The sequence below is a fragment of the Cygnus atratus genome, chromosome 7, assembly GCF_013377495.2.
Source record: "Cygnus atratus isolate AKBS03 ecotype Queensland, Australia chromosome 7, CAtr_DNAZoo_HiC_assembly, whole genome shotgun sequence".
NCBI lineage: Eukaryota > Metazoa > Chordata > Aves > Anseriformes > Anatidae > Cygnus > Cygnus atratus.
In genome coordinates, this window is record NC_066368.1 from 22,759,969 (window position 1) to 22,773,420 (window position 13,452).

At 37.8% G+C, this 13,452-nt stretch overlaps 1 protein-coding gene across 3 annotated transcripts in view; it reads right to left on the reverse strand.

The window, feature by feature from the left end:
- The window catches only part of PCDH15 (protocadherin related 15), a 353,826-nt gene that overhangs the window by 9,458 nt on the left and 330,916 nt on the right, over nucleotides 1-13,452 (reverse strand). For 2 of the 3 annotated variants that reach the window (XM_035537720.1, XM_035537702.1), the window contains exons 30-31: nucleotides 11,743-11,853; nucleotides 709-730 (exon numbers count right to left, since the gene is read on the reverse strand). In XM_035537720.1, coding sequence (XP_035393613.1) covers nucleotides 709-730; nucleotides 11,743-11,853 — 133 coding nt within the window. Of the gene's footprint in view, nucleotides 1-708; nucleotides 731-5,281; nucleotides 6,666-11,742; nucleotides 11,854-13,452 lie in introns of those variants that run through there. The other variant, XM_035537711.1, reaches the window with a different exon arrangement.

The window sequence follows — 13,452 nt, forward strand, 5'->3', positions numbered from 1 at the left end:
TGTAAATTAGGATCAGATTTATTCAGGGAGATCAATACTGTTATCTGAACACTCCTCCCAAAATTTGGTGGCACTATTTCAGCCGAAACCAAACCCTGGGAGACGGGGAAGCTGAATTGTGAAACATAAATCAGCTCTGCAAATCAGGAGGCCAAATCACAGCACAACAAACTACTGAATAAGCAGCAGTAGGCTCCAGAAGCTCATCCTAAGACTAACAAAAATGGTAAAGCACTCATGAGTAAATACCAGCCTTTATGATAGAAACACGTCAGAGGATTTTCTCATTATTGAATGAGTTCATTTAGATTTCTGAAGAAAATTCTCCATGTTACTCGTTGCTGGAAGAAAGACACTGCAAGGACAGACCACAGTGGGTTGCAGAAAATGTCTGTGCTGGGCCCTTGACAGTGGGCAGCAGCAGATGATTAAATCTGCTGTAGTAAAACACAGCAAGCAATGGAAGCAATGCCCTACGGAACTTTTTGGCAGGCTGTCAAGCAGCAGTCTCCTGGCCTGGAGGTTATATTTGTGCCACGATGGTTCCAAGCTACCACTGAAAAGTACAGCTCGTGAATACAGACACACTTTTTGAACGACTTTGTATTTCCGGTCTCTAAAATAGCCGTTGTTTCATAACACAGGTTTGTATGGAAAAAGTTTGTTGATATAATTAGCAATTTAAATGTAACTAGGGAACAGCCTTACCTCTTGCTGTGCATATCCTCGCCTTGAAGTCAGAAAAAGAAAAAAAAAAAAGTATTAGTATACTTTTGCTAGACTGTATAAAGATGCATATTGCCATTCTTTCTGGAGAGATGAAAAGATAATGCGATTACTAGCAAGAAAAGAAATACATATCTACGATATAAAATATGTCTTTCTTTAGATTTGCTCTGCACATACAAATTATTGCATGAGAAAGGCCAGTGAGTCTTTGGGATCTTTTCTTGCTTTAGATTGCAAATGAATGAGAAGAAATCCCCAATCCCCACAAGCCAGAGAGCCAGTGCACCCAGTGCAACACAGCAAAGGGGAGCAGGGTAAATGCTGTGCTTGGTTTTTCCTTTTTCTCTCCAAGAGAGGCCCTGCCAAGTCACCTTCTCTGTTGTCTCAGACCTACAAATACCATTTACAGAGACTCTGTTATTTCACCGGAGTGTTTAAGCAGTGAACAATTTCTCTACTGCTTCTGGACTTTCGTTATCCACAAAGGACTTGCTAGAAATTGGCCTGAAGCTTCTATTAGTAATTTAACACATTATTATTAAAATTACACATTTCCTAACACTTGCTCAGCAGGGGGGAGTTAAATTATTTTAGCTATCTATGATTATTTTGCCACAGGCTTTGTACTGTTGATCTCATTGGATTTTTTTTTGTTGTTGTTTTAATTCATTTTCTTGGAGATATTCGCATTGCATGACAAATGCACTTACATCTATCAAGGTCTGTATTTTCACATTTTGTGCCAGAAAATTATAATGGTTTATACAGAACTAGCAAACAGCAATTTGGTATTAAGGATAGGCATGGAATTTTTTAATTTTATTTTTAAGAAGGGAAGAATAAATGCTCAGAAGTATGCTGAGCTTAACCTACTACGCAGACAGCAGTCTAGGGAAATTCTTTAATTACACTTGGGTAAACAATAAAAAACAGAGTACAAGTCCTTATTATTCTTTACTATCATCATCTCTAAAATTTTCTATTAATATTCAACACATGGAATTGATTATCAGAATTACATTAATGCTGTTGCCCATATAATATGAAACTAATGAACAACTGAAATGAAGATTTATCATCACAAGACAATACGTGACTTTTCAAAGCCCACTTGAGCAACACTGTATTTAGTTTCCCTATCGCCTACAGCGATCTTCAGAAAAAGAAGGTCTTGTGTTGCAGAGAGGATAAGTAAGCCTATTAATCTTAATTGTTCTTGAGTAGTCATTGTATCACAGATTAAAATTGTAATATAAGGAATTCTAATTGAATTTGGAATTCAACTTTCTTAAAAATAGTACCACGCTGTGTTTTGAGAGATGCATATGCTTTTCTTACAGTTTTGTGTGGTCACGATTAGAAGAAAAAAAATAGCTAGACAAATAATGTCCATTCACTCAATACAGCACAAGGATCTCTATTCTGAGAAAAAGCCAAAGGTCAAAACATCATCATTTGTTTCCAGGAAGGAACTTAAAGCTCTCCACTGAGGAAAGAATTGCTTCTGGATAGACATTAGCAGCTAGACTTCACTGCAGTCAGAGAGAAATCTTCAATGCAAAAATGGAAAGTAAGAACATAATGCCTATGATGATGTAGGATAATATGGCACCTACTTATACACTTTTGGTGCTTAACATGACAGATGAAACAAGAATGAATTTACATGTACAAACACTGGCAACCTTCACAGGACTGTGCTGCTAACATGAGTTAAAGGAACTGTGATTTGCCTAAAGCAACTATTTTTCCAATTACTGACATCCCACCAGGCATTTGCTATTTCATACTTTTTATCTGTTTTCACATTAAAAGTGTAAGAATCATAAAACCCAAATACTACAGATACTACGCAGTGGAGGCAACTGCTTATCAGTTTGCCACAACTCTTGAAACGGAGGTTTCCTGCAGTTCATAACTGGAATCTGAAGAGAGAAAGAACTTGGAGGGGAGATGAGTAGTGATACATTACTGCTTAATTTCAGCTTTGCAGACAGTTCAAAGGCAAGAAGAGTTCTCCACAGATGCAATCTCTGCTCCTGCTCAGGACTCAACCCAGTCAAGCTGCTGGTAAAAGGACCAGGGCTATATCCAGGGTCACATCTGACAGTAATAAACCAAATTGGACAACCCAGACAACCCAAGGAGGGGTCAATAAGCTTGTATATGGTCAACATTTTGCCAAGTAGTGTATTGGTTGTCATACTTCCTAGTGCTGCAGAGCTCTAGTAGCACCCAGATATTTCAATGGGACAGAACCTCCCTAGCGTAGGTTAAAATACATGCTATTGGTATAGTTTCTTTCCCAGTCTAATCAATTTTATTTTTTTTTTTAATAAGGGCTGTTCAAGAAACGAACTAAAGAACAAAGGTTGCATTAATTACAGACAAAAATAAATTAGGTTTCATAAACCCTCCAACTTAATAAGTGTTTAAAGAATGAGAGAAGGTAGGTGCTCCTCATTACTGAAGAGCTGATTATCATGACGCCCACAGACTCTTCTGAGAGTGATTGGATGAAATATTTAAAATGGAGTTTTTGTGTGAAGTCCAACCTTTCTACCTAAGGAATGCTACAGATAATTGTAGCTGAATAAAATTTTTGAAGTTTATCTCCTGATTACTAAACACCTGCAACTCTACTGTATGACACTACACACTGCAAAATTATTTTGTATTTGTCTAGTATTTCACTAGTGATGTAGAGAACTACACAAAAGCATCTGTTACGCTTAGCACGATAACTTCTCATGCTCATCTGTGCACACTTTCAATTGTCCCACTGCCTCCACGCCTGGACCACAGGAGGTACACAGAAGAAGGTACACATGTAAGCCATCTTCCAATTCTGGCTCTTAAATCTTAAAGGTTTCTCTAATAGCTGCTAATCTTTGACAGTTTGCTGCTGGTGCTGCAGTTGCGCCACTCAGAGCCATTTAGCATGATGGGCAGCTAATCTACCTGTGTGAATCTCAAATTATATTGACTCTTACAGTAAAAATGCTGTGATGGATAATCATTCCCTGCACATGTTTGGGTACTGTTCCTAATCATTACCTGTCTTGGAACTACAATCTAGCCAAGGAGAGTGCAGGACTTCATTATGCATAGAAAAATTCTAATACATCGTCAAAACTTGCATGATGGAGATCATGAAGTTTGGCTCTGAGAAAAAAAAAAAAAAGAAAGAAAGAGAAACTACCTTCAGCAGTTTCTGACTGAGGCATCCATACATGTCCTAACCGCAGATTAAAAAAAAATAAAAAAAAGGAAAAAGGAAAAAGAGAAAAAGCCAAGCACCACGGAAATGCTGAGTATCTCCAGACAGTCTGATAAATAATTACCTTTTTGCTCAGAATTATACGTTTGATATTTAACTGAATTTTAGTTTTTCTTCATTCTGTAATACATGCCTTTACCACTGCTTTTAAAAATTTTCATTTTAAACATGAATATTCTTTATTTTGGCAAAGAACTAAATGAAACTTGCAGGTTGAACCAAACTAACATTCATTTAAATGCCAAAATGCTTCTACTTACCGTTTGTTTCAAAGGACAAACTAATTGACATATTTAATGCAAAGGTCTGATTTAGATAACTGTGAGCAAAAAAGCCAGTAAGTAAATCCATATTACATGGATTTTTACAAGTACTTATAACCATTCACTTAGTGACACTAATCAGAATGACTTTATTACATTTTAAGATAAGCAAGATGTATTAACTGAAGTTCATGGCAAATTAGCATGAAAGTTAGAGAGATGACATCAACATGAACATGCAAAATAAAAAAAATGCTTTGTACATTAAATCATTTACAAAATAAAAACTTTAAACGTGCAGTTACAATATATATAAAAAAAAAAGCAATGGAAGGCATGTAAGTGACATGAGGGAAAACAGCCGGATTTACTGACAAATCAAGAGAAAAACCTTCTTCTGACTTAAGAGATGCAAATGTGAGCTGAAAGAAAGCAAGCCAGCATAACAGAGCACTGCGTCATCTCCCACGCAATAAAAAGATGAATAACTGTAATAACTCTGGCTCACTGTGCTGAGCCTGCTTACTATCGACACTTGCTTTCTTTGACATCTGATATTTGACAGTAAGATTCCTCCCAGGTGGTACATTTTATGGGCAAAGCAGGAGATTCCCATTACAGATGCAGAAAAATTGCTCTGCTTGGTGGTATTAGCTACAGTGAAGCTGCTTAACATAAAGCAGTATCAAGCCCTCTGTCACCTATGAGTGATCCTTGGGTACAAATAGACAGTTTTCCCCAAGAATTTCTGGTAAAAAAAGACTAAGAACCAATGCCATAGAGCAGTACAATGTAGTGTTGAGAGAACCACTTGTAAAATTATACATTACAAATTTCTGAGGAAACAGGTAAGACAAAGTCTCAATTTTGGGATTAGGATTAAATAGTGATATACAGCGGAGAAAAGGAAAAAGTCTGAATTTCTGGAGAGTCTGAGGCAGATACCGTGTGCTGCATTAGAGTCATCTCACTCAAAATGTAACATGCCGAAAACATCCAAACGAAAACATTACAGTGCTGTCGACTGGGATGGAAAGCGTTTCTCAAGCTCCTCCACAACACAGCTCAAGCTGCCATTCTGCTGGTTGTGCTCAGCCACTGCCTCTGGAGTTGGCAGCTCTGGTGTTGCAACTGGTTTGAGCTTAGAAATGTGCTTGGGCAGAACGTGGTTTTTGTCTATTTGGCTGTACATGTTGGCCACGGACTTTTCAATTGCTGCTAAATTCTGAATGTTTTTAAGAATACCTTTCAGCTCCCTACGGGGAGGTGGCTCTGGCACTGGGGCCGGTGGCAGTACAGCTGGCTGTTTGGCAGGGGGTTTTGAATGCTTTGCAGGGGAGAGGTGCTGGGTGCTAAGAAGAGATGAAGAAAGAGACACGGGGGGCAGAGCTGGAGGATGTGGTGGCAACAGAGGAGGGGATGGAGGTGGAGGTGGCAGCAGTGGAGGTGGGGGTGGGGGAATTTTAGGTGGATCTGGAATGCTTTCTGCAACTTCTCCTTTGGTCTGAGGAGCTAGAAAACTTTGGCAAACTGATTTCTTTATCCTAAAAGACGGAGGAGTTGGCTTCCGAGTTGGTGGAGGAGAAAGTTCTTCAGGATAGTCGTGGTGAGTGATGATTACAGAGGGGACCGTGGAAGGCTCAGGCTCAACTACTTCAGCACAAGGTGTTGGAGAGGACAGAGGAGAAGAGCGAAGGCAAGGAGAAGCAACCACACTTTTAGGAGACTGCTCTAGCACGTTCTCTCTTTCTTGGAAACAGCTGCTGTGTGTTGGTGAACGGATGGATTTCACATCAGGAGATTTCACTTGCTTCATTTCCTGCATAGCCTGCTGCTCAAATTGTCTTGCCTTCTGTTTTACAGTTAACTTGGGGCCATTTATTCTTTGAAACAGTGGACTGCTAAGATCATCTCTGCTAGGCTGATTTTCAGTTCCTTCATTCTCTGCTTTGAGTCTTTCCTGTTGCCACTGAATGGGGTCCATGATAACCGGCCTGCTCAGAGAACCAGGCACGTGTCTTTTGGTAACGTGAGCTGGTACCGTCCACGCACGGTGACTGCCTCCCAAGGAGGCATCTCTCAAGACTAAGTGCATAGGAGAAAGAGTATCTAGGGCATCGTTTCTTTTCCGTAGTAACCCAGCAGCAGCAGGACTCTGAGTGACACCTTCCACATACAATGGGTTTTGAGTAGTTAATGGGTTCTCATCAGATAAAAAAGTAATGTTACTTGAAGATTTGGGGAGATTATTGTTCAATGATCCATTGATATTAGATTGCTTGTGAGCCTCAATAGCACGGGAAGCAAAGCTGCTTATAACTCTCTGACGATCTCCTTCTTCTAAGACTGATTTTTTTCCCCTGCTTTGTTGGAAATGGTAGAGAAGAAAAAGACTTGAAAGAAAAGAAGATAATCACATGTAAGGAAACATGCATGGACATAGATTTTTATGAGAGAAAAAAAGAATTTGTGATATGAATCAGAGCCATAACAATACTTCCAGCAAACTACTACTACCCAACACACACACACAAAAATCTACTGGACTACTGGGCAAGACATTTACTTTCACGTATTCTTTAGGGGAGAATGACTTTAGGAGGAAGAGAAACTGTAAGATTTTAGCTACTCAGCAAGTCAAAAATTGTTGACTTCTTAAAAAGTGTAGATTTCAAAAGTATCAGGGTCAGTACTGTACCCTGTCTTCCAAGTGATACAAAACATCAATATTACATACTATTGCTATACAGTTTCCCTGTGAGATAATATGGAATCACTGTATGTATACTGTTTGTATGTTCGTTTCCATCACTGACACAGCAGTGGCATTGTGCCATACAGCACACAGCCAGCACAGGTTCACCTTAAAAATTCCTGTGAGTATTCTATTTTATAATAATTGTGCATCAAACCTCTGCAATTCTATAAAAATGTGTACAGTTAGGCAGCCTTTAAGTGTGACTGCATTGCCTATTGAGGAGTGGCCACAGGTCAGTTGTAAAACTAGAACTGCTCTCCAAGCCGACAGCCAGCCTGAAACCATGGCCACAGGGGCAGTCAGAGGTGCCCCAGGCACGCTCGGAGCTGCAAGGTGCAGGCCAGTGGGAGCAGAAGCCAGTCAGCTGAGATGCGTGTTGCACTCTGACCATTCTGAGACTGATTTTTACAGGCTTTAATTCTTGCATTTATGATTCATCTATTGATGCAGAAGTATCTGTATGTGTACTGATTTCATCTCTGCATCATGTTAGCCAAGCGGAAAACCCTTGTAGTTAGATTACATTTAACTTCTAGTCTAAAAGCAGGATGTCTCACCATTTTCTAGAATTTACCTAGCACCTCTGAGTGACTCATTAACCTACCTTCCTCAAAGACTTTTAATACCAAACACTACTGAGCAAACTTTAAGATAATCAGTACTTTAAAAATCAGTATCCCCAAACTGCCTGCTAGAAAACAGTGCCCTTAGATCCCTATTTTAAATAATGCTTACCTGAGACTGAAAATGAACTTATTTCCCCCCAACTATGAAAAATTTAGGATATTGGCCAACTCCAGATACAGCTAAAAGTGAAGCACTTGATACTTTCAAAGAAATGATTCCCCCCTCGTTCAGATGAGACTGCATCAAAATGCATTTCCATCACTGCCATATACAATTTTATTTTATTGTACCTAAACAGACCTCTGTCTAGTACAGAGATGCAAGAAAACAGTCCTAAAAATGATACCTACTCTATAAGCTCTGTGAAATTTTAAGTATATCTGAAAGACAAGCTATAGGGAAGAATATGATGGTGTAAGGGGACATTATGGTAGACTGGGGAGTAAAGGCAACATTAACATTACCGCTTTTGTGCATTTCAATTGGAACTTCACTGCCTTTGTCATTAGGTACTTTGCGAATACCCCATGCATTGAATGCCTCATTGAAAACCTTCCCTTTGCCTTAAGCAACTGCAGCTAAAACATAGCATGAGAGTAATGACATTTATACAAAAAATTACCACTAAAACTATTTTTAGAGTCTCTTCAGCTAACAGTTTTCCAAAAATTTCTGAGTTAAAAATTCTTATTTTTACAAAATTTGAGTCATACTCTTTTAACTTTTGAAAAAAAAAAAGGAATAGTGGAAAAAAATAACAATATTTTCCATTTTGACATGAACGTTGGAAGAAGCTGTATTAGACCTCTTGGACAGATTGCTCCATTATGCAGATATTTTTTATTTCCTTTTTAAATTATTATTATTTTTTGACACCCCCTCCCCCCCTTTTTTTTATATATATTATAGATCTGAAAATATTACTCAATCTAAATTACTGGAAACTTAACCTCTAGTGGTTAAACATTCCCTAAAAAAAACTGGAAATATAATTATATAACTCATATGTAAAAATCCCCTGAATGTTAATACTAGAACACATTTGCTTTTTATTTTTTTTTTCTTGTTTTGGCTGGGAGATGACTCACAGAGAGAAACTACAGCCTCCCATTTGTCATAGGGACCCAGGAGGATCGAGAAGAACCACTGTACAGCATACAGGGCTCACTGTCCCATTTGTGAACCCTCCCAGCAAAGCCACAGAGGATTACATTAGTGAATAAACTCTTCCTCAGGCACTACAGTTCTCCAAAAATCACTATGCCTTTGGGCAGAACATAACCATACACTGTAGATAACTGTTCTAGTGTAGAGTTGGTATGAAAAATAATTGATTTCACACTAATAATAAACTAACTCTTCATTCTCAAGCAGCATACTTTAAGATTGGTCAAGCATCCTCCATCTATTTAGAGACGAGAGAAATAAATGATTCTGAACTTGAAGGACACCCTCCAGTAGAAAGCTCATGCAAGATGACATAACCTTTATGCTACTGGAATGGATTATTTCAAAAGCTTCTTAGCTCCTTCCTTGCTTCATATGAGCTCTCTCACAGATGAGGTTATCCTGAAATCTTCTTCTGTTTATGTATGGGTATTTTAATCAATGAGAAACTTTCAGCTCACCAGTATGAAGCCTATTTGTGTAAACTGAAAGATGAGTACCTGTCTAGCAAGGAATTACAAATAGCTGACTAAAAAAAGATTTTGCTTCCATCCAATTCTAATATTGTAAGTCCGTGACCAGAAAGCAAATCTCCTGTGTGCGCACTCAGGATTTTAAGGATTTTATTGTTTTAATTCTTTTTCACCTTAGTATGACTATTTGGCCTCAGAAATAATACCATTCAAGTTCAGCAATCATACTTCATCTCTACTTCCTACAAAAGGACAAAGAGGAATACAAGTATTGAAACTTCACAGTAAATGTCTTTCCTGTACTTGATCAATGGACAAATAAAAGATGAGTTTCAGATTGCAAGGTTTAATGGGAACTAAGGTAAGGAAAACTAGCATTTCTACTAGCTACGAATATTAAGACAATGAAATGAGCTTACTTACTGATGCCTATGTGTCCAGACAGAGAAAAATGAAAATTATGAGACAAGGTAGATTTAAAACTGAAGAGCTTAGTTTCACTTCATTTGCTATAAACACCAAATTAAGAACACAAGACACAAGGCAGTACTGCAAATGAAAGGACAACTACAGACAGGAAATATTTTACTAAACTTCATGTCAAAATTTAATAAAAGGTATTTCCTAAAGAGTAATTTCCTACGTTATACCAGTGCCCTGATATCAAATAATTGATAGAAAGAATGTGTAATTTGTACTTATTTTTATTGAATTATGTGTGTTTTTTTAAAATTTGTTTGTTTTTTAATCCTAAGGGTATTCATTTAACTTTTAAGGATTTTTACTCATAGATGTTTGATCAGTTCCTTAACATAGCTGTATGCAAAGACATCTGGGAGAAAGTATTCTAAATATGGGATCTTTTTTTGGTGCTATGAAAAACTATTATTTATCAAAATGAATATAAATCTAACCCTAAATTTCAATTTTGCAAATCTATAAATTAGCATCTACATGTTTCAGTGCTAAAAAGTAATATAAATAATAAAAATAATAAAAAAATATCTTTGCAGGTAAAATAACCCAGCATAATGAAGCTTGATCTGGGTTTAGCAGAATGTATTCATTCATTGGAGTACAAAGCGCAAATTCATCCATTGGGCCATCCAATTCCCACTGATAATCAGCTTTATATCACTGCCAGTAAAATCAGCAGAAGTCATTTGTTAGTTTCAGTAGGAATTTAGTAAATGCAAAAGAAATAGGAATTCTATCCAGCAGGGCATTTCACTGCATGTATAAGCGTACAGATGTGATCCCATTTGGTTTGCAGTCAAAGTGCTTACATTCAAAGATGTGACTATATGCTATTGTCAAACAGTTTTCTCCTCTCCTCCTGCCCCAGAAATAACACTTCACAAAGGCAAAAGGTATAGGAGGAAATCCAGCAGTTAGGAGAAGCTATTCTTGCTTCAAGTATAGCTCCTGTATCTACATAAGAAAGCTCAAGCTCTGGCATCATTTCAAGCACAGAGCCTGCTCTCAGATGGCTAAGAGGTAAAGCAGCAGTGACAGGCATTGTCACACCTCCTTACCATTTAATAAACTCAATCACGGCATCTGTAACATTTCAACACTCTGAACAAAACGAATAATGACTGAAAATACAGAAGTTGGAAGTCCTCAACACCACCAGTGGCTCCGTCTCCCTGCCTCCAAACATTATTATTGCTGTACTCTTCAGCGTTACCCATTTTTAAAATATAAACATTGATGAGTAAGTCTGGAAAGCTGATCAGCAACACCCTCTGCCCCACCCCCTCAGTACGGTACAAATATTAATTGTCTCTTCTCCACTGCAATGTTCTCATATTGAGAGTTAAATTGTTGTTGGAGTCCATAAATTTCAGACTTACAAAGGCATGAAAAGATAGGCATCTTTGCAATGTTATTATATTACAAGCATCTAATAGGTAAAAGACGTATCAATTGAACTGCCAGTCATTTCTCTATGTTGATAGTTCCTTTATGTTTAAATTTAATTTTCAAAATGGTTTTAATTTTAAAACGACAACAAGAAAAGAAAAAAAAAAAACAAACAGAAGTTTTGGTGCAGCAATTTTATTAGATGTGTTTAGTCAGCAGCTTTGGAAAATGTTGGCCTGGATTTTTATAAAGGAGCCATCCTGGCTCCCCCTCTTAGCGATGGCCTGCTGTAGGCTCTAGAAAAAACATCTGGTTATGCCTTGCATTTTGCCAACTAAAAACCTGTTAAAGATTCCCCTGTGCGTTAAGAGAAATCCCCGTTAGCAGGTTAAATGTTTATCTCCTTACAGAGAACTTCTATTTATTTTCCAGATGTTGGAGAACCCCAAACAGCTGGAGAAACATCCCTTCATGAAGAAAAGCTTTTTTGACATTGACTGCTGGAAGTGGTATCCCTGCAAAGTGAATCATGGCTTCGGTCACTATCAATTATATTGATGTATTGCAAGGAACACTTACATGGTGCTGTCGCCAAGCTCTTCATAGAGGTTGTTGGCAGCGGTGCTGGCTGGTTTGCCTGCCGGTAGGGCCATCTGGATTCTTGCAGTCTTTGCGCACTCAGCCTGTCGCCTTCAGGAAGCCGTGCAGGGTGGAGAAATACACTCAAATTAGAAGCACTCTATACCCTAACATAAGCTGAAATGAAAAGTTTTCTATGTTTTTTTCCTGCAGTTTTCAGAACATTCCTGCCTCTCATCCTCAAAGAGAAGTAGTAACATGAGAATTTTTACCCATCTTTTGCACCTCCCCATTATTTGTTCTGTCTTAGGGGAATCTCGGCACCCACCCTGGACAGACACCTCCTGACCCCAGCACTGCCACTTTGCAGCAAGCACTTCCAGGCACTGGTGTACGCGCTAGCTCTGACACTGCTCTTGTTAGCAGGTTTATTATACTGGCTGCCCAGGGATAACGGCAGAGAGAGTAAGCTCCTTTGACTATTTTATTCAAATGCCAAGAGACTATAATTTTAAATACAATAAACTCTGGCAAAGTTTAATTCATCACTTACAACTCCTTTCTCATTACAGTTGACTGCTAAATTTCAGCCTCAACATTTTTCCTAAGATTTTTTTTATGGATAAATTCACTGCAACAAAACAAAACAAACAGAAAGAAAAACCACACAACTCTATTTTCTACTTAGAAAATAAAAACTACGGTTCCTCATTTGCACCCCAGCCTGACATGCAGTTGCTTGCTTGAGGAATACCATACACGGATTAATATTTTTTCTGTCCTCTGCAGGAAACAGGCTATGTCCTGAACAGGGGTATCTTAAATGCATGTTAGCGTGCAATAAGAAAAGGCCCTGAGTGGCCATACACGTAACACTCGAAAGCCTTGCCATAAGGAATGTTCAGAAACAAACTGGAGTGTAGAAAGTAAGTCTCACTGACTTGTCAGTTATCCTTTTAAAACTGAACACGAGTAAGCCCTCAGAATTCCTATGCAAGCATTTAGAAACAAAGCAGAAAATAAATACTTACTCTTTGAATCTGTTTTGTTATGCAGAAAAAAGATGAGGAGATAAAATGGAAGGTTAAATTAATTCTGTTTGTAACAATTGTCCTAAACAGTGAAACTAATAGGAGTAATAAACTAGATGCTACTTAATTATTCCACACATAAAATTACAGAATTAATGACATGTTTAAAGAATCGTAATTTCCAGAGCTGAACAGTGAGTGTTTAGCTGCTATTTACAATACTCTTGAAACAATTCTGCAGTCGGTATAAGCATGAATTACAGCAGGGAAAATTGCTTTGGGCTTACAGAAAAAAAATCCCTGCCACACATACAGACAGAAAAGAAAAAGACACAAAACCAGGATCTACCTTGTCATATTTCGTTAGCCAATAGACTATTAGAGATGTGTTTTTATAACTGCTTTCTCTCTTTAAAATGTTTTGAGAATGCTACAGAAAATGTCTCCAGTAGTGAAAGAGCATTATTTTCAGTTCCTATTAAGAAAACGACATTTTTTGTGATTAATAGTGTATTACTTATACTTAGCTTCTGGGGTTACATTGAATAGTGTATTTCTAAGACACTACATAATAGCAAGGAATAATGAGTTTCTGGCTTGTTTACAAAAGCCATAAATGTAGGCATTGAACTGCACTTTGACAGTGGTTATTTTATACTTAGAAGATAACTCATTTAAT